Genomic DNA, 21,765 nt, shown 5'->3' on the forward strand with positions numbered 1-21,765 from the left:
TTCATCCACCGTAATCTTCCCTTTACTGCTTTCAGACGCAGGATGGCGCTCTTTGAATAAGCAATTATATCAAGGGCAACAAGCTCATATCTCGAGAACAAAACATTTATTTTGAATACTGGTATTTCTTAGAGGCACAGTTCAGCTAAGGCATGCAGTTACACTCTTATTTATTAGTAGTGTAGAGACGCTGTCACATTACTTTGGTTAAAGACTACGACAGGATCGCACCAATAAGTGTTTATAATACATCCAACGGCCATTCAGGTAGTATTTCAGTACGACAAATGCCAACTATTTCCCCCAGGTTTTTGTGTTAGTCGTTAGAGCTACTGTTAAAAGCAGTTTAATATAATTAAGTGTAGAAATCCAATTTCACTATAATGGCTCTTTATCTTCAAAAATAAAACGTGCTGCGCCATATGGAGTGTGTTTATTTGAAACTGTCAATGCCAACCACAGGACCTATTTCTACATTTTAAATGGCACGTAGCCAAATCCTGATTAAGGTCACGATGAGGACTATTGACTCTGCAGACAGATGCTTTTCCCTTTCAGCACTCGAAGAAGAATCGCAATAACTGTATTCTTGGACCTTTCCAGTCTGAATAATTTCATACTTCAGCCAACTATTCATGGATTCACCAGAAGAATTACACCTACTACCTCCGGCGTAGGATGAAAACAAATCTCATCAGATGGGAAATAATGTTAGCAGAAGCTTGAAACCTTAGAGTCTAGATTCTGGAAGGATTTTTGATCTCTCTTCTTTTGGCTATCGGAAATGGACTAGGCGGTTATACGAACTGGAATTCCAAGGCACCAATTCCATCCCTCGCCCCCCAAAAAACCCATATTCATCATTAGTCTCGCTGAACATAAATGATTCAGCAGAGCACGCTGCTCAAAGGCAACATTGTCCTATACTATTTTCACCTTTTTCCTGTTTCCGATTTGTATGTCAGATTTTTGTTTACGATCCAACTACGTGGAAAACATATTTGCGCCCCCCCCCCCCCAACGGGTGCCAGCTGGTTTCATTGCAAATGAAAGTGAAAGTGTTTGTGCTACGTGTTGTATTATTTGATCTGTAAAGTCATGGCTGAACGCATGTGGTGCGTGCGGGCCAAATGTTTGTTTTGTTGTCGTTTTTTCAGTGAAAGGCTGAGCTTTGGTTTTTGTTTTCTCTATGCCTCCGAAGTTAGTTTTCATTGCTGCAGTCACTGATATTTCATGCAATGAACTTGCTTTAAAAAAAATACCCACCCTGTCAAGTACCAACGGATCGCTAATAATGCAACTTTTTGTAAAGCCTTTCACAGAGCCCAGGGTCAGTGAACAGACAGCAAATGAGCCGTTTTCAGTGATAAATCTTCAGACTGCTCTAGTTTCTTCTTTCGTGGTTATTCTTACTAGTAAAGAAGATAGGTGTATAATATCTACTCTATGTCCCTATATGAAACACATGCACCAGTATATATAGTGTCAGAGCTATTACACAACCCTTTACAGAGCCACAGATAACGATCTGTTTGTACATATTATGTGGATCAGATCAAAAGGCTTCTTTATAAGGGTCTTAACGTCTGTTTACTGAGGAGCCACTCTTTAATAAGACCCCTTTCCAAAGACTCCAACCAGCGCTCTGCAGCCTCACTTACACGCCTTCTGCCTCACCCCTCCCCCAGCCCCATTCATTGGGCAGCGGTGTTGTACAACTTGCAGCATTTTCGCTGGTTTTGCACTCACACTAGAGCACTGCAGCCCAGAGGGCTTGCCAGTGACATTAACTCATAGTCCTCCCCCCTGCCGCCCAGCCACAACACCCCAGCCTGGAGCTGTCTGTGAGGTGCCAAGGCACGGGCAGGGCTGGAGAGCCAGGTTCTCTCCCATTCACTTAGAGGACAAGTTTACATTGTACCTTGTGAATGATTTTTCTCTGTCTCGCTTTTTCTTTCTTTCTTTCTTTCTTTTTTTTTTTTTTTTTTTTCCTTTTTGGTTACCCTGATTGTACCTCTGCATCCCCCTCCCCCTCCACGTGATGGGCCCGACATGCGCAGCAGCGCCAGGGGAGCCAGAGGCACATCTGCAGACTGACGTCAGTGTGCGCTCAGCCTCCCAGGCAAAGCTGCCAAAACTTCCCTCTGCTGCTGGAGCTCTAAACTTGGCTGCAGGCCGGCAGTGAGAAGAGACCTAGAGCTACTTCAACAAAACTTTCTTGAGTCCTCCCTGCCTGCTTTCTCTATCTCCCTTTCTCTCTCTCACCCTCCAACTCTGATGAGATTCACATGGTACTTTGCCCAGAAGAAGGTGGCCAAGAAGAGGGTACGCACCCCCACCCCAAAATAAGTCTGTTTTCCTTCCTCCACCCCCTCCCTTTTTTAACTTTTTCGGTTGGAAAGACAAAATGTGCAGGGTGATAGATTGGGTGAATTGATGGCATCCCTTTCTCTGCCAAGTCAGTCCGCTCTCTAAAAATCCCTTTTGGGAAGACTGGAGGATTTCACTTTGTTGGAGAATATAACTGGTGTGGCTTGAAAAAGGGGGAAAGCAGAGAGGAATACGGGACTCGTACAGTGCTATCTCTATTGTTTGAAATTTACTTTATATCAGAAATTGAAGATGAAAACGGTAAGAAAAGACTTCACGCTGTTCAATGAAACTTCTCCTTGTGCTTTTCTTGTGTGCTGAATAATGATGCATGTAGATCTTTTGGGGGATGGGGGAGGTTATACGGCACTAAGCGAGGTGGATTTGGAATAATTTCAGAGAGAAAAACCTTTGAGGCTGAGGATTACGAGAGGGGGGAGATATTTTCTATTGCAAAGAATAGTGTGATATTGTATAGAAAACCTTTTCAGGTTTAGATTAAAAAATTGGTGGAAAATAGTCAAAACCTTTTAAAAAAAGATTCGATAAAAAAAAATCCAGTATTTTGTCGTGTCATGTCAGTGTCTACTTAAGCGGTCAGACAAGTGCATATTTTGTGTCTGGACTCAAAGGGTCCGCATTAATGTGATAGCTGCAGCCTGATGCTCTAGGAGATGTTAAGCTCTTAATAGGCTAATCAGCGAGATGGAAGCGTGTGTTTTTGATTTACTTCGAGCCATTTGGGATTTGCTAGACTCTTAACCCCACGGAGCCTTATTTATCGGTGTGTGGCTATGTATATATTGCATGGCACACAGTTCAAAGGATTTTTTTTTTTTGGAGGGGGAATAATTGAAATCCCGCTTCCTGATAATGTGTGTACAGTTCTTGTATTTGCTAATTTCATTGTACAAGAGGAAAAAGAGAAACACACACAGAGAGCGAGCGTCTCAGACTCTTGTTTTTATTTGGGCTGCCGGTGCAACGCATTTGGGCCACATGCCAAGTGTCTGGGTCACACGCGTTTTATCCAAATAGATTTAGCGCTGCTGTCTGGAAATGAGCTGCTGAATGTTAACTTTAGGATCAACTCCACCAGAGCAGCTAGACTCTTCCCCTCAATCTCTCTGGGGAAGAGAATTGTTCTTCTTTATAATCTTAAGTGTGTGTGTGTGATTATCTCTAATTTTCTTTCATGCTGATATTTCACGTGAGGTTATTTTAAAGAATATTTTTAGTTGCTAGTCCGGGTTTTTAGACATAAAACTGACAGCTGATCCCCCTAGAAAGTTTGGCATGACTTGAGGGGAGGAGTGGGGCAGACTAAGGAGGAAAATGCCGTTCAGATAACTGCAGTTTTGTTTCTCCCCCAAGGTGGTCGCTGATCTGGTGGTTTACATTACAACATACACAGCAGCACTTTGGTTGTTCCTGCTTTGGTTTTTGATTAATAAGTGGGTTGCAAAGCCCCCTCTTTCCCTTTGTGTTTACTTTTCTTGCATTTTCTCCTCCCCCACACATTTCTTTTCAACAAGCCCGCTAACTCCCAGGGGCAAATCTCTCTCTAATCCTCGGGCTTTGAAGCGGGGCAATGCTTTTCATGGCTAGCCCAATACCTGTAATTGAATTTGTTTTTGTTTTATTCCCACCCCCTCCTTGTCCTCTTTTGCCCCTCCCGCCGCATTTCCTTAGCAACCAATCATACTACCAGTGATCACTGACTGCTCCTGTCCTTTCAAGACACAGCTCTGTCCCAAGTCTTACCCGTCTCTGTGACTTGCGTGTGAGAAGTAGCGAACGGGAGTGAGCGGAAGGAAGGGGGAGGGGTTGCACCTTGATCACTATAGAACACGACCGTAGACCAAACAATGTTTGCTCCTTACCCAGAGATATAGCTGACGACCAACCATGTGTGTCTAACCTGAAGATTGCTCAGGAAGCGAGAGACGTTACTCCTGAGGAGAGGAGATGTGGTTTATCTTTGTGATCAGCAATAACTGTAGGTTATTTTTAACTGTAGGCATAACTTCCAAATATGTCATTTCCCTCAATTTCTTCTACGTGGGGCTCTTTACTGATAATGCCTTATCCCCCCTCACCCCCAAACTGAAACCTGTGGTTTGTTTATTGACATACCCTGATGTCGTTTAATGAGAGGTTATTACTGGACCTCAGGTGCTGCCGCAAGACCTAATACCGTCCGAGGACAGATTTAGCCTGGAGATGCTGTTGAGGATGAACAGCTGCTGTGGGAGAAGTTTGAGCTTGGCGTGGTGACTGAGCGGAGGCAGCTCCGCACTGTTGCCAGCGGCAGAGGCTGAGGGGAAGAGGAAGGACATGGGCGTGGGCTCTACCTATCTCATGAGACGTGTGCCTCTTAGGTCACGGGAGGGAGTCCCTTAGTTCACCTACACACCCGCTGAAAGTACAGGATGGTTGCCTCTAAGAAGTCGAAACCAAAGCTCCCTGGACCACAGTGAGCCTGCAGCGGGACAAGTAGTACCACGTGTGGCTCCGTCTCTACAAACTAGCCCTCACTGAGTGAAAAAGGAAACCCGTGTGTGTCATTGTAGCTATATGGTGTTATGGCCACGCATCGTTATTGCATTTGAACAGTAGCATAACAAGGAAGAAGAAATAGAAGTTTGGAACCAGTGGAAGGCTGCTAAACCGATCACCCCATAGCCCACAGAGCTCCCTGCTGTGTGCACAGTTTTTACCAGCTCTATCTCAGATTTCGAAATACTTCTTGTATCTTTTCCTTCACCACTCTAGCATGGTGTTTTCATGTATGTGGTAGCTGTTGCATTTTGATAAATGTTAAGAAAATGAAATCACAAACTATTACCTTGGATATGCATATAGTTCATTCCCTATACAATTTATTTATTTATTTATTAATGAACATTTAGGGCTGACAAAAGGTATCAGCTTGATAAGAGTGGAGACTGAAATCCTCAATTTATTCACAGAACAGGTATGCTATAGCCAGTGGAAGCTTGTACACACTTCCCCAGCTTTGGAAGGACCAGTCTAGGGTTGAGTGTGTGGTTCAGCCTCCATGTCCATTCTCAGTCTTAAGGCTTGGAGCAGTAGTAAAAACACCTATGGCCTGTTCAGATAGTGCGTACACCAACTGCAATGCTGCTGGAAAACAGATTCAAAAGTCGGTGACATTTCCATCAAGTGTACTAACTCTCTTGGGGATCTTGTTGTGTGAACAATTGTCCCCTAAAGTATAGTAAGGGGACTATTCAGGACTTTCACTACACTGTAGCAATGTCCACACAGGATGTTACTGCATTGCAAGCTGGCACACAGTAGATTCACACCTTGGCTTGCCATGTAGACAAGCCCTTAGACTGAGACCGTTTCACGCAGGCCACTGAAAAGACATTAAATAATAATAAATTTTGGCCACTACTACTGACCAATGTTAATTTGAACAAGTGTCCTAGAGGTAAAAGGTACCATATCTTACAAGTAGTATTCTGAGCCATCTAGTCCCCTTTGGCTCTACAGTTGAAGGAGACTGTGCTGTTAGGACAATACGTCATACACACAGACAGAATATGAGCTCCCTACTGTGATGCTGTGGCTAAGAGGACTGATGTGATCCTTGCATTTATAAAGAGGGGAATATCAAATAGGAGTCGAGAGGTGATATTAATTCTGTATACAGCATTCACGAGACCATTACTGGAATACAGTATCCAGTTTTGGTTATCCATATTTTAAAAAAGATGTTGACAAACTGGAAAGGGTTCAGAAAAGAGCTACAGAATTATTAGAGGCCTGAAAAACCTGCCTGACAGTGAGAGATTTAAGAAGCTCAATGGAAATGTAGACATGTAGGGCTGGAAGGGACCTCGAGAGGTCATCAAGTCCAGCCCCCTGCGCTGAGGCAGGACTAAGTAAACCTAGACCATCCCTAACAAGTATTTGTCCAATTTGGTCTTAAAATTCTCCAATGATGGGGATTCCACAGCCTTCCTTGGAAGACTATTCCAGAACTTAACTATTATATTTAGAAAGTTTTTCCTAATATGTAACCTAAATCTCCCTTGCTGCAGACTAAACCCACTATGTATTGTCCCACCTTCAGTGGACACGGAGAACAATTAATCACTGTCCTCTATTGCCTTAACATGTTTGAAGACTGTTACCAGGTCATCCCTCAGTCTTCTTTTCTCAAGACTAAGCATGCCTAGTTTTTTTTAACCTTTTCTGATAGGTCAGTACTCCAGCTGAGGCTTCACCAGTGATGAGTAGAGTAGGACAGTTACTGCCCATATGACACTCCTGTTAATAGACTCCAAAATAATATTAGCCTTTTTTCACAGCTGCATCACATTGTTGAATCATATTCAATTTGTGATCCACTGTAATCCCCAGATCCTTTTCATCAGTACTACTACCTAGGCAGTAATTCCCCATTTTCTAGTTGTGCATTTGATTTTTCCTTCCTACATGTAGTATTTTGAACTTGTCTTCACTGAATTTCATTTAGTTGATTTCATACCAATTCTCCAATTTGTCAAGATCATTTTGAATTCTAATCCTATCCTCCAAAGTTCTTGCAACCTTTCCCAGCTTGATGTCATCCACAAATTTTATAAGCATACTCTCTATTCCATTATCTAAGTCATTAATGAAATTTTGAATAGTACCTGACCCAGGACTGACCCCTGCAGGACTGCATAGATCAGGGGTAGGCAACCTACGGCACGTGAGCTGATTTTCAGTGGCACTCACACTGCCCGGGTCCTGGCCACTGGTCCAGGAGCCTCTGCATTTTAATTTAATTTTAAATTAAGCTTCTTAAACATTTTAAAAATCTTATTTACTTTACATACAACAATAGTTTAGTTATATATTATAGACTTATAAAAAGAAACCTTCTAAAAACGTTAATGGCACGCAAAACCTTAAATTAGAGTGAATAAATGAAGACTTGGCACACCACTTCTGAAAGGTTGCCAACCCCTGGAATAGATTCATCCTCCAAGTTTGACAGAGAATCATTGATAACTACTCTTTGAGTATAGTCTTTCAATCAGTTGTGCACCCACCTTATAGAAATTTAATTCACAATATTTCCCTAGTTTGCTTATGAGAATCTCATCTGGGCCTGTGTTAAAAGACTTACAAAATCAAGAGATATCATGTCTACAGCTTTTCCCCATCCACTAGGCCAGAAACCACATCAAAGAAGGAAATCAGATTTGTTCTTGACAAATCTGTGGTGGCCAGTGCTATAACTCTATTATTCTCTATGTGCTTACAAATTATTTAATAATTTGTTCCAGGTATTAAAAGTGAGATTCCCTGAGCCTCTTCATTCTCCTTTTTAAAGATCTGTACAACATTTGCCCTTCTCCAGTCTTTTGGGACCTCACTTGTCCTTTATGAGTTCTTGAAGATAATTGCTAATGGTTCCGTGATTGCTTCAGCTAGTTCCCTAACTACCCTAGGATGAATTTAATCAAACCTTGCCAACTTGAATGCATCTGACTTGTCTAAATATTCTTTAATGTGTTCTTTCTCTCTTTGGCTTGTGTTCCTTCCCTTTTGTTAATATTAATTATGTTGAATATCTAGTCACCATTAACCTTTTATAGTGAAAACTGAAGCAAAATAGGCATTAAACACCTCAGCCTTCTTGATTTAATCAGTTATTAGTGCTCCTTCTCTGCTAAGTAGAGGACCTACGCTTTCCTTCATCTTTCTCTTGCTCCTTATGTATTTAACGAGCCTGTTCTTATTACCTTTTATGTCCCTTGCTTGGTGTAACTCATTGTGTGGCTTAGCCTTTCTGATTTTGCCCCTACATACTTGTGCTATTATTTTGTTCCCTACTTAGCAATTTGTCCATTTGTTTCTACTTTTTTAGGATTCCTTCTTGATTTTTCAGGTCTTTAAAGAACTCCTGATGGAGACATAGTTTATCAAAAAGAAGATTAAGAGGCAATTTGATCAGAGTCTATCAGTACCTGCATTGGAGAAGATTTCAGATAGTTAGAGGGCTCTTTAATAACAGACAAAGACAGAACATAATCCAGTGGCTAGATATTGAAGCTAGACAAATCCAAATTGGAAGTAAGGTACACTTTTTAATACTGAGGGTAACTAACCATTGGAGCAATTTATCTAAGAATGTGGTGGATTTATCATCTCTTGAAATCTTCAAATCAAGATTAACTATCTATCTAAAACATAAACTGTAATTTAACCAAGCGGTTTTAATAAACAACATGTTTCTAAATGAATTCTAAGGCCAGTATTATACAGGCAGTCAGATCAGATGCTCATTATGGTCCTTTCAGGGCTTAAAATCTATGAGTTACAACACTAAATCCCCCTGTTCTCTCTGAAAAAAACCTTACTAGCTTAGGCTTGCCATTTACTTGAAAAGTATCCTTTAATCTCACTGTTATTTCCTCATCATACCATAATTAAATACTATATGCTATTTTGAGAAGAAAGCTAAAATAACAATATAATGTGTATAATATGTAGCAATAATTAGCTACAATTTAAACACTGGCTACAGAACATGGCTAGTCTTCACTACAGTGCTAATAAATAAATTGACCTAACTAAATGTTGAGTTTGTTGAGAAATTTGTTGTACACTGTGATGAAGCAGAGAAACTGCCAACCAGCACAGCAGGGGTTAAAGAGAGTCTTTGGGCCCAACTAACTCTGCCCTGTTATACCTGCAGCCAATGCCAGGCCTGGAGCGGGGAAAAAAGGAGAGAGCCTAGCTCATTTCGGGGCTCAGTTTGGCAAAGAGGCAGGAGCCAGCTGCCTCCCTACCTGAGGGGAAGGAGCACTAGCCCGCCAGCCAAGGAAGCCCCCAGGCAGTAAACGCTGTCTCCCCAGACAAGGGAGATTGCGAGGAAGACTTAGGACCCTCCAGCACCTGAGGTAACTGAGTAAGTGAACCCCAGTGACATTGTGGGGCTCGCCCTCACCAACTTCCGGCTGCCCTGCCCCAAGGAGCTTGGGATTGTGGCAAGGGGCTGCCCAAGACCCACGAGGGGACCCTATAGGAAACAAGCTGCCCAGCAAATTGGACTAGCAGGGCCATGCACCAAACTAAACAGACTGGTAGGAAGTAACCCAGGACAGCGGATTTTGACTCCCTGCTGGGAGGGCCTTGCCCTGTTAAGGGGTTGATGTACACAGGGTCCTGGACTGGAACCCGGTGGAGCGGGAGGGCCTGGGTCCCCCTACCATCCCCTGGCCTTAAAGTCTGAGTCTCCTCAACCAAACTGGGCTGAGAGCCATGTGCTCTAACCACTAGGCCGCTTGGCCCTCTAAGCTACCTGTTACATACACTTTGAACTGTGCTGGACATTATGATCTTGATTCTGTAACCTTTACTCATGCAAGTAATTCCATTGACTTCAATAGGACTTTCTGTGTGAGTAAAAGCTGTAAGAGCAGACCTTCTGTTTTGCTACAATTCTGAGGTAACATAAGTTCCTTCCAGCTGTAGATGTTAGAGTGACTTCATATGGTGTTGGGTATTTTTATTTAAGATGTTTTCAACCTTTCATGTGTTTTGTTGTGACTACTGGTGGACCCACAGAGCCCAGTGTGAGGCAGGTGTTACAGATTGCTGTATAAAATTTTAAGACCAGCATTTTATTCAAAACAAAATAATGGGTAAATTGTAATGTGTCATTATCAACAATTTGTACAGTTCCCAGCATACTAAAATTATTAAAGTATGTACAAATACATTAAATGATGAGCTGTATGTACAAAATGTCTTTGTTAATATTTAAAACACAAAATTAATGCAATTAATAATTTCAAATGATTAACTTAATTTTCTAGCAGAAACACATGGGAAACTTCCATTGAAGTTAAACTGAATTTTGCCTGCATAAGGGGTTCAGGGTGAGCCCTGAATGAATAATAATAACAATAACGTTCATGTTGTAGATCAGATAACCACACATTTCTCTGTCTGAAAATGTTACGATGCATTCCAGGTTCTTCCTTTGTCTGCCAGCATATTGGGTCTAATTATCCACTATTGAAATCAATCAAAACATTGCACTGACTACAGTGAGCCAAGCATTTATATTTAAAGCAATATGTTTGGCTTTGTAAATGTTTGTTAAAGCCCTGATCCCGTAAACACTTACATACGTCAATTGGATAAGTAGTTCCACTGAATTCAATCAGAATGACACGTGCTTAAAGTGTGTGTATAAGTTTCTGCAGGATTGGGGCCTTAGACCATACAAGCAACAATGTTCAAATCTGATTACCAACTATGTAGTAATTCATGACACTTGGATAGCATTTTTGCAGTATAGATCTTCCAATTTAAAGTAGACCTTACTTTGATATGCCTTTTTTTCTATTTTTTTCAGGTAAAGAAATGGACAAAGTTTAATAACTATCAAGTCTGACACCTTATTGATATCTAAAGGAATTTTACAACATACTCGTTTTTGAACTGAGAAAATGACTGCAGATATAGAAGAAAGCACAGGTTGTTGGAAAAGAGTACCTGTCAAAAAGTGGAACATCCAATAATTATTTTGGAAGAAATATAAAATAAATATCCCTGTTATGGTGCGATTCTGGAGTGGAGTTAACTCTATAGCACATAGGTAGCCCTCCAAAAAACCCCAAACCCTTTCTGTTTTTCTAAATTATGGAAATTTTGTGGAAGACGTTGACCTGGATTTTGAGCCTAGTCATGGCTTCATCGGAATTTCACAGTGACAACAGGCTTTCATATAATTCTCAAGGTAGGGGTCCCACTTTTATAGCTGGAAAGATATATCCCTTTTGCACTAATTTCAGGTAATGCTTTCCTAAGCCATTGTTATATAAATAGCTAGTAATCATATTGACACTTATGTAGTTTTCTCATGATTTATTATCATGAAAGTCAGGGGTGTTGGAACAATTTGTATAGTGGGGGTGCTGAAAGCCATTGAGCCAAACTGTAAATCCTGTATATGACGGAAACCACTTCTAGCCAGGGGGTGTGACAGTACCCCCAGCACTCCTAGTTCCAGCACCTATGATGAAAGTTCATTTACAGAGAAACCCATTAGGTCAAAGTCTATCTTGAGATTGATGTTTTAATTTCTTTTATTTCTAACTTTAACTATAGCAAAGTCCCGCAAATTAAATTTAATCATAGAATCATAGACTTTAAGGTCAGAAGGGACCATTATGATCATCTAGTCTGACCTCCTGCACAATGCAGGCCACAGAATCTCACCCACTCACTCCTGTATCAAACCTGTGTCTGAGCCATTGAAGTCCTCAAATCATGGCTTAAAGATTTCAAGGTGCAGAGAATAGCACGTTAAAGACTGGCCATGTTCTCATAAACATTTTTTAAAATTGCAGAAACTATAAGAGTCTAAAACATATCTTGAAATATTTGCATTTATAGCCTTTTTTAGTGAAATGAGGATACATTTAAATGTTTTTGCAAAGATAGTTTTTCATTGCAACTGTTTTTATTTTCGCAGGTGGATCTAATAGTTTTTGTCTTTAAATGAAATCATTGGTAGATGTACATTCTTCACAGTGTAGAATGTAGCCCCAAATGTTTACATAGTAGGTTAAATAGGAAAAATATATAGTGAATTTGAAATATTTGCATTTCTAGTGACATCAAATTAACAGGGACCTGCGTGAATTTTGCTGACTCTTTCTAAAAATAGAATATTTTCCTTGATTTTATTTAGCAAAACTTTTCACCTTGCATATACCTGAATTCAACTTTCACTCATGAGGGTGATGGGATTTAGCCAACTGTGGTTAATGTTTATACTACTACTTGTTGTTTCCTGTTATATTTTCTTTTCTTTTATGCCCATTTCCTGGACTGGCTTACCTTGTGATTACAAAGAGGAATTCCTGTCTGACCTTGAACATTACCAACTAACAGTCCCAATAAGGGTTGATCAAAATGGAGCCTTCCTCAGCTTTACTGTGAAAGATGATGAACCCTCAAGCAGAAGGAAGAGGAGTACAGACCTTTATGACCAAGCATCTAAATTATTTTTTAAACTTTCTGCCTATGGCAAGCACTTTCATTTAAACCTGATTCTCAACACAGATTTGGTGTCCAAACATTTTACAGTAGAATACTGGGGGAAAGATGGACCTAAACGGAAACATGATTTGTTAGACCACTGTCATTACACAGGATATTTGCAAGACCAACATAGCACAACTAAAGTGGCTTTAAGCAACTGCAATGGTCTGGTAAGTGCATGTTATATATTTTAGTGTACTTTCCCCTTTAAAATATAGAGGAAGAACTTAATTAGCATATGTTCATGTTCTTTGAGTTCCTGCAAGAAGCAAACACACAGAAAGGCAAGGAACTGAATTCTGGCTCCTGAGGAAAAGTACTTATTCTAAGTACTAAGGCCCAGTCCTGTAGTCCTATTTCAGACAAAATTTTAGTGCTGCCAGTGCCTGTATTAGGGCTGCAAGATTAGTTATGGAGTGAGATTAGATTTGTCAGGACTGTTGCAAACTCCAGGAATAAAATTGTCTGGTCTTATGGGTGCTGAGTGCCTTTTGCAACTGACTGACTGGCATGAACTTCAGCACCTCTCAGTATTGTGTCCAAAAGGCCTGAAATAAATAATGAGGAAGGAAAACTCTCTGGCCTTCAAGTCTTCTGTGCTACAGTTCCAAGGAGTGAACAGGAAAACAGAATCCTTTGCAAATAGAAAAGCCATAAAGTAATTATTTACATTTTTTACAGGATCTTTATATTTATAAATCAAATAAAAATGCTTTAAAGTAACAGTAGTGTTAGAAATCCAAGTATTTACAATGGTTTTTGAAAAAAATTCTCTCATTGTTGATGAAACTCTTGGTCATTCAGCACTAGTTCTTATATGGAAAAAGTCTTACCCCCTAATACTATAATTGAAGCCTAAAAATAACAATAGGCTAGGGAATTACAAAGTGATAAAATAAAAGATCATGACTGGGAAGTACTAAACCAAGAGTCTACTGAGTGCTGTAGTAAATTTTAAAATACATATTGCTATTATCCACTGCAAAAATATTATTATTTTACTGTTTCTATTACAGTAGCCTGTAGAGGCCCCCAACAAAGATTAGGATTTTATTGTATTAGGTGCAGAATGTTGAAATGTTTTTTTCTCTGAATTACTTTGAGCACTTCCTTTCTTCCCCTGCAGGTGTCATAGAATAATACATCCTGTGATATTCATTGATAACAAAAGTCTACTATTACAGTACAGAGTGCCAGATGATAACCTAGCTCACTAGATAGATTGATGTTCACTTAGCTAATTGTATCTGTGTTATCTGAGTGATGCATTCTGGGGCACTTCTCCCCCAGAAGGATTTCAAGAGGGAAAGTCAAATGTAAGAAGCTTAGTTAAAATGTATTTCTGTGTTTAAATGCATCCACAGCCTGGTGAGTGGGGGCATACAATACATGTTTCTGGGCTTAACTTCAATTTCACTTTACCTTTGCAGTTCATCTGTAAGGATGTGTTTTCATCTTTAAGGATGTGTCTTATGCTAATACACTGAGTTATCGGCATGTAGATTGTATTCTAAAGATACTGTAGTGACTGCAGCTCCACTCTTGGGTCTCAGCTTGCTAGTGTACATGCCCGAATGCCCTGACACTCAGAAATGTTTGCCCTTTGAGGCACAGGCTGGCTCACCTCATTTTGAGATCAACTGACAGTGCCTCAGAGCCCTTCTGGACATTCCATTTTTGTTCCTGTCTGGTCTTGGCCAGCTCACAAGCTCCCTGTCAGAGCTGGGGTCGTTGCAGATGATCCCTGTTGTCTGCCACGCCTACAGACTTTGACACTGGTGTTAACACCATTCTATACCATTTGATTTCTCCTCTAGCCATCTCATTCATCGGTGCTAGCTTTCCTTCAAAACTTTTAGCTGCATAGCTGGGGACATCTTGAGGTTATTGGCATCTCCTTGAGATAGGGAGCTCCTTTTGACTTGCATGGTTCACATGCTCCAGTGTCTTCAGCAGGTGTCTGTTGGTCACTGGCCTTGTCACTTCCCTCAGACATTCCTCTGGCTTCTCAGTAGGTTGATAGTCTCAGTGTTTTGTCAGTAGTTTGACCTTCTCAGCACACTGTGCTTCCAGAGCATTGATGCCTAACTTTAAGTGTCAGGTTTCCCGTTTAATTCATTATCTTTGGTGTCTGGCTATTGATGCTTGTTCAGGATTTCTTCCAACCAGGGCTGGATTAAGGTAATTCTGGGTCCCCAAGCACACCACAGATAGGGATTCTCAAGGCCTATTCTCTTGTGGGTCTGCCCCTCACCAGGGTCATGTCTCCTACTTCGAATGGCCGTGTCACAAAGCCCACTACCCCTCCCAGAAAGGCTGAGACAGTGTTATGGGGCTCCTTTCACTCCCCAGAAGCAGGAGTAGGGGTGGAAGTAAGGCTCTCTTTCCCCTTCTCTTTAAAAGAGGTGGGGACCCTCCACACTTACACTTCAGCTGTTGGGATATCTCACTGCACTCTTGGCTGGGCTCACTGCACACTTCTCCTGCCACACAGAGACTCCTTTGCTGGATGATGATGGCAGGGCCCTCCAGAGCAGTGGGTTTTGGAGTTAACACCCCATTCAGATGAACCCATCCCACAGCTATTTTTTCAGGCTCTCTGCCATTTCAGGCAGAAGTCACTGAATCAGTTACAGTCACGTCATATTTTCAAACTTTTCCTTCCCACCACTGAGAGTAGAAACTTCCCTTCTTACATTGAAAGCTTACATTTCTACTGTAATCACAAATCTCCAGGAGCTGGGGCTCTAGCTTGTGCCTTAATCTTGCCCTGCTTCTAGTTCTCCCAGCATCTGTTTTTTTTGGGGGAAATTTGGGAAGTCTCCATCATTCTCTGGACTGTCTGAAACTATTTTGTATAGTTTCTTTTATTCCTCTAAAACTGGGGTTTTTGGAGATTGCCCTGTGGTTTTTAGCCTCTAAGAGTAGGAACCAAGTCAGTGTGATAAAGAAAGAATAATTACTTATTGACAATTCTGCTTCTCTGGAGAGGTCATTTGTTTGAATTCCTACTTCACATGCCTTCCTCCTCTTAGATATGTGGATGGGCCTACATTTTCAATTACTAATTTTTTTTCCTGAAAGTTTCCTCCTATCACAAATAGCCTTTAGTATCTATTATATTTTGAATGTGAGGAGCCTTGTTTTTCGCCTCCTCAAGGAACTAAAACAAAATGTTCTTGAAGGTATTGAGGCACTAGCATTTGATCTTAGAATAAGGCTGTGCCTGAGAGGCCCAGATGCCTTTGAGACAATTCTACCCTGTCCCAGGCTGGCAAGCTGAGAACCAAGAATAGGAATACAGTCAAATGATATCTTCAGGGAAACAGAATTACAGGTGACCAATTATTCCTTTTCCAAGAGTCTCAGTTTAAAGTCTCACTTTAGTAAACATGTCATGAATATGGAGAAAGAAGTCTCTAATGGAGTAAGGGGAGATGTTCTTACTGAGCTACTTCCAAGGTATAATGGCAGGAAAGCCTCATTCTGTTGTTGTAAGAAAAATATTTTTTGTTTATTACAACCTGTCATTTTCAAAGTAACACACACTAAGTTCATAAAGACCCTGTTTAGAAGTGCAAACAGAGAGTAATATTATATACTGTCATTTCTTCTATCCTAACATTTCATAGGATTCATATTCATAGAGTTTAAGACCAGAAGGGACTATTAGATCATCTAGTCTGACCTCCTGCATATCACAGGCACTTAAATTTCACCCAGTTACTTCTGCATTGAGGTCAATAACTTGTATTTGACTAAAGTTGGGTTAATGCATAATTTCCAGAAAGGCATCCAGCTTGGATTTGAAGACATCAAGAAATGGAGAATCCACAGCTTCCATTAGTAGTCTGTTTCAATGGTTAATCACCCTCACTGGTAAATGTGGACCTTATTTACAATATGTATTTGTCTGGCTTCAGCTTCCAGCCATTGGTTCTTGTTACGTCTTTCTTTGTTAGGTTTAAGGAATCCTTTAGTACCTGGTATTTTCTCCCACTTGATCCCATTCTGATCAAGTCACCTCTCATTCTTCTTTTTGATAAGCTAAGCAGTTCTTTAAGTCTCTAACTGTAAGGCATTTTCTCCAGCCTCGGAATCATTTTTTAGACTCCTTTCTGCACCGTTGTCAAGCAACATCCTTTAAAAATGCAGAGACTAGAACTGTGCATGGTATTCTGGTGCCAGTCTCAACAATGCAGTATACAGAGGAGAAATCCTCTCTATACTCCTCCTTACTACTTCCCTGTTTATAAACTGAAGGATCACATTGGCCCTTTTTGTGACAGCATCTGGTACTGGGAGCTCATGTTGAGTTGCTCACCCGCCTTGTCCATCTTTTAAAGTAATTACCATTTAACACAACTAAATATTTTCATAGACGTGAAATCAATTTTAAATATGACACCTTGGATGACATTTAAAAATATTATTTGATTTATGAAGATTAAAACCCAGACCATATCCTGTTCTAGATCTGTCTGAGTGGAGTTCCCTTTGATGGAAATGGGTATTTTGTGTGTGGGCTTAGCTTTCACAAGATCCTATAAAGGCTGTCCTGTGTGTGTATGTAATTACTGGGAAATGAGCGCACACATACAAACATAGTCATTTGCAGCATGAATGTGCAACTATCTATGTACTGTGCAAGAACAGTTGAGGAGTGGGTGGAGCTGTATTTATGTTGGCACATTTGTAACTTTCAGTGGAAAATTGTGTAGGAAGCTTCCATTATTGTCAAGCAACAATACATATGTGTACAAATTAAAGTAGGAAAGCTACTATTTACTCAGTTGCTAAAATGCTTTTAGATGTGTGGATTAGAAAGTCTCAGAAAGAGCAAAGTCAATACAAGGAGCAAACTATGGCTACGTTTACAGTAGCAGCTGGTGAGGTGATTCCCCTGCTCGTGTGCACAAACATAGCGTGAATCTAAATAGCAGGGTAGCTGTAGTAGCACAGGTAGCAGCAGTGGCTAGCTCTGTGAGAGCTAGTGTGAGTATCTGTACATGAGCAGGGGAATCATACTCCTAGCTTGTAATCTAGAAATAGCCTAATACATAGAAATACGTTATTTATTCATGTCTGGTCCTCACAGAAGAACAAGAGAAAAGTAACATGTTGGGCTTCTTCAGGAAGATATGAAAAGTCAGATATTAATTCTATGCTTTACCCCTAATGGAGAAAATTATGTCATCCATAATATTTTTGTAATAGGTGTATTTTAAATGGTAACTCGTACAAACACCTTCTCCCAAAAAACTTGTTTCAAAACCCAGTTAAGATTGCTACCAAACAACATAGTTACCTATAACATCATTTAGAAACCTCAAATTCATAAAAACAAGGAAATAGGTTTTCAGTAGATACAGGACTGGGTTTACAACTATTACTGAATTCAGTAGGAACAGGATTGGACCAAAACTATCCAGAAAAGCCATATATTTTTTTTAGTTTTGAAATATTTTTCCATATATGGACAGCACTTGAGTTTTTTCAAGGAACTTTAATCACATGGAAAGTTTGAAGGAGTGTTAGTAAACTAGATAAAGACAAAAACATTTAAAAAGACAATATTTGAAATCATGGTAATTTTTGAGTAATCCGTAATTCAAAAACACTGTGATGTGGTTCCCCTACCCTCCCTGGGCAAAAATGTTTTCTTTTGCCTTCACAGATATCTGACAATTTTCAGGCCAAACCAGTGTTCAAAGCTGAAGTTTATAGGGGGCTAAAATAGAGTATCACCCATTATGGAGAAATGGTAGCCTCTCCATAATTAGGGTTTTATAATAGAAAGTGGTTGAAACCCTAAGAAAAACTATTTTATTAGTAAAATTATATTTCTTTTCCATTAGATAGACAGCTTTAATTGCAAGCCATAAATTAAGTTTATTAATGGTGATCTGCAAAAAAATTTAACAAAGTTCCATCAGCTTAGCCCTGGTCTACACTAGGGGGAGGGGGATCGATCTAAGTTATGCAACTTCAGCTATGTGAATAACATAGCTGAAGTCGACGTACTTAGATCGACTTACCGTGGTGTCTTCACCGCAGTGAGTCGACTGCTGCCACTCCCTTGTCGACTCTGCCTGTCCTTCTCGTGGCACTGGAGTGCAGGAATCAATGGAAGTGCGCTCGGGGGTTGATGTATTATGTGTAGACTAGACGCGATAAATTGCTCCTTGCTGGATCCATCGCTGCCCGCCGATCCGGCGGGTGATGTAGACATACCCTTAAGAAATATATGCTGGCTGCCTCTCCCCAAACCAGAGTAAGCAGGACACTGAGTCTATAAAAATGGCCTTGTTTAGATTCCACAATGTGCCAGTCCCTCTCCAGATCACCATCTCTTCCTCCAAATGATGCTTAAGAATATGCTATGCTGATGATGTTTCATCAGTTAAAGAACTACCTTGATTAACATTTTATTAAATTTCTTAGAGGTCACTTTTACATTGTGATGATCTTTACTCGTGTTTTGACCTTGAGGTTTAACTCATGTACTGTATATATTCAAGCAAGCAAAAATACACTCTACCAAAACAAGACTCCCCACTCCACATGCTTTTCTTTCTGGGGTGAGGATGAGAGAACAAACAACATGTGACATATGTGTAGTCATTTTGCTTAGTGCATTACTGGAAGGCACTCACATTCTTTGGTGATGAATATGGTATAAAAACCTATGTAGAATAGAAATAGAATAGAAAACACAAAATGAAAAATTAATTAAAAAACATAAAAAAGTTTAATTACTTAATGGTCAGCTCAATCTAACACTCCTTATTCAAAGAAGCTTCTTATTGCTGTCAGTGCAAGTTTTGCCTGACTAAGGAGTGGAAGGGCAGGCCCAAAGTGTGCTTTAAAGTTTCACTTCGGATGTAATAGCACAATTCCTAGAATTCATTAGCCAAAAATTACTAAAGGTGTACAAACTGGAAACATTTCTAAATGCATATACTTTCTAATATTGCAAAGATCATAATTGTTCTGTATTCTTGTTGATATAGTCATTGACTACGTACGGAGGCTGCATTGGTTTATCTAAAATATGTTTCAGAATCAATTTAGTTAAATCACTGCAAACCCCTTGTGTGGGTACACCTGTATCAAACTGGTTATAACTGTTTGCATATATAAATTTATTGATGCAAGTTAAATGATCTACACCAGGCTTAACATGATATATAGACAGAGTTTTTGTCCTTGTTTAACAAAATCACTTTAAAAACTAAACTTTAGTTAAACCAGTGCAACCTATGTATAGGCTAGGCCAGATACGTACTGTTGAATTTCTTGATTTGAGGTAGAAAAGTATGGCAATACTCACTGGTGGTGCTATGGTTTTTTACTCACAGTAGATTGCAGATCTTTGTAGTATTTATTTTCTCTCTCTTTTCTTACATGCATTGAGCAGTGAATTAATGTTGAAATTTGAAGTGTTATCATTAATATTTGAGTTAGTACCCTTTGAAATGAATGGAACAGATCTTGCCTTTCAGATTTAGGTTCTGTAAACACAGGCAGATATCACTCCATCTGTTAGCCTCAAAAACATGACCCTAGTGTATCTCAGCAACCATATAACAGCTAGAGACTCAGTTTATACATTATGTGGACTATACTGGCATAGATACGTCACCGTAACTATGCTGGCATAACCCCATAGTATAGATACAGCCTACTGTGACAGAAGGGGTTTTTCCATCAGTGTAGGAACACTGCCTCCCCGAAAGACAGTAGATAGATTAGTGGAGGCATTCTTCCAGAGACATAGCTGGAGGTTATCTACACTGGAGGTTAGCTTGACATAGCTATGTCTATCAGGGATATGTCAACCTAAATTTAAGTGTACACCAGGCTTTAGGGCTAGATTTATAAGAAGGATATAGGCATCTAACCTTTAGGCAACCTGCTGCCTAGTGGAATTCACAACCTCAGCTTAGGCTCTTAAGCTCCCTACATTATGTGTTGGTGCCTAAAACAAGGATTCACAGAAGCCAGCATGCTGAACGGGGAGCTGCCTAAGCTAGCCAGTAGGAAATGCTGAGGGGAGGGGTGTTGCTTAAGCCCCACCCTTCAAAGGAAGTGAGGCATCTGTCTCTGCTTGGGATGCCCGATCATGAACCTGTGCCCGGAGTTAGGCACCTAAGCCAGGTCAGTGCTTTCTAAAGAAAAAGTGAGGAGGAGCTGCTGCTACCCTGCGTATATCCACTAGCTTAGTGATTAGAGCACTCATCTCGGATGCTGGAATCCTGAAGTGCCGCTTTGACCAGATTAAAAGCGAAGACTAGAACCTAAGTCTTCTACCTCCTAGGTGAAGGATTCCCCCCTCAACCACTGGGCTATAGGAGGATATTCTTGAATGGGTCTTTTTCAGTCGCTCCTGTATCATTTTGTATGACATACTTCAATAGTCATTGGAGCAGTTAGTGAGTGAGAATGATGCCATAGCCCTGTGGTTAGGGCATGTAGCTGAAAGCTCTGGGTTTAAGTCCTTCTTAAGAATTGGGGGAGGAAGAGAGATTTGAACCTGGATCTTCCACAATCTTGGGTGAGTGCTTTAACTATTGGCCTACTGTATATAAGGGGTGGCCACCATCTCCTCCTGTCTGTCTGGTGTGGGTTAGGCACACTCAGAGCATGCCTACTGGATTGGGCCCAACAGCCAAGACAGGAAGGGGAATGTCTAGCTTATGAATCCTGCTTGAGCTTAGATGAGCATTAGATGCTGAGCAGCTTGGAAATGTCAGGATTTTGGTGGCTTTGCACATGCCCACTGGCAGAAATGTTGCAAGGATTTTTATTGGTGGAAACACAGTGACTTTAGGTTAGGTAATAGCTGAGTGGGGGGGTTGTGAATGCCAGTGGCACCTAAATGTTGTACTTAGGTGCCTAAAAGGGTAGTTAAGTGCTTGAGCCCCTTTTGTGAATTTAGCCGTTCATTTTTATTTTAAATGAAAACTTAGGGCTTGTCTTCACTACCCGCCTGGATCGGCGGGTAGAAATCGATCTCTCGGGGATCAAATTATCGCATCTCGTCGGGACGCGACAATCGATCCCCGAATCGACGCGCGTACTCCAACAGCCCAGGTAGGAGTAAGCACCATCGATGGGGGAGCTGCGGCGGTCGATTTGCTGCCGTCCTCACAGTGGGGTAAGTCGGCTCGGATACGTCGAATTCAGCTACGCTATTCATGTAGCTAAATTTGCGTATCTTAAATCGATCACCCCCCAGTGTAGACTTAGCCTTAGATGTGGAACAAGAAGAAGGTGGAATGGAAGAGGTCTGGTACCAGCATATGC

The 21,765-nt window shown here is 40.6% G+C and overlaps 1 protein-coding gene across 1 annotated transcript in view; it reads left to right on the forward strand.

Moving 5' to 3' along the window:
* Positions 1–2,182: 2,182 nt before the first annotated feature.
* The window catches only part of ADAMTS6 (ADAM metallopeptidase with thrombospondin type 1 motif 6), a 310,431-nt gene continuing 290,848 nt past the window's right edge, over positions 2,183–21,765 (forward strand). The window contains exons 1-3 of the mRNA XM_054031218.1: positions 2,183–2,631; positions 10,763–11,146; positions 12,268–12,626. Of these exons, the coding sequence (XP_053887193.1) occupies positions 11,050–11,146; positions 12,268–12,626 (456 nt within the window). The 5' untranslated portion in view covers positions 2,183–2,631; positions 10,763–11,049. The remainder of the gene's footprint in view (positions 2,632–10,762; positions 11,147–12,267; positions 12,627–21,765) is intronic.

The sequence above is a fragment of the Malaclemys terrapin genome, chromosome 6 (assembly GCF_027887155.1).
Source record: "Malaclemys terrapin pileata isolate rMalTer1 chromosome 6, rMalTer1.hap1, whole genome shotgun sequence".
In the NCBI taxonomy this organism is placed as follows: Eukaryota; Metazoa; Chordata; order Testudines; family Emydidae; genus Malaclemys; species Malaclemys terrapin.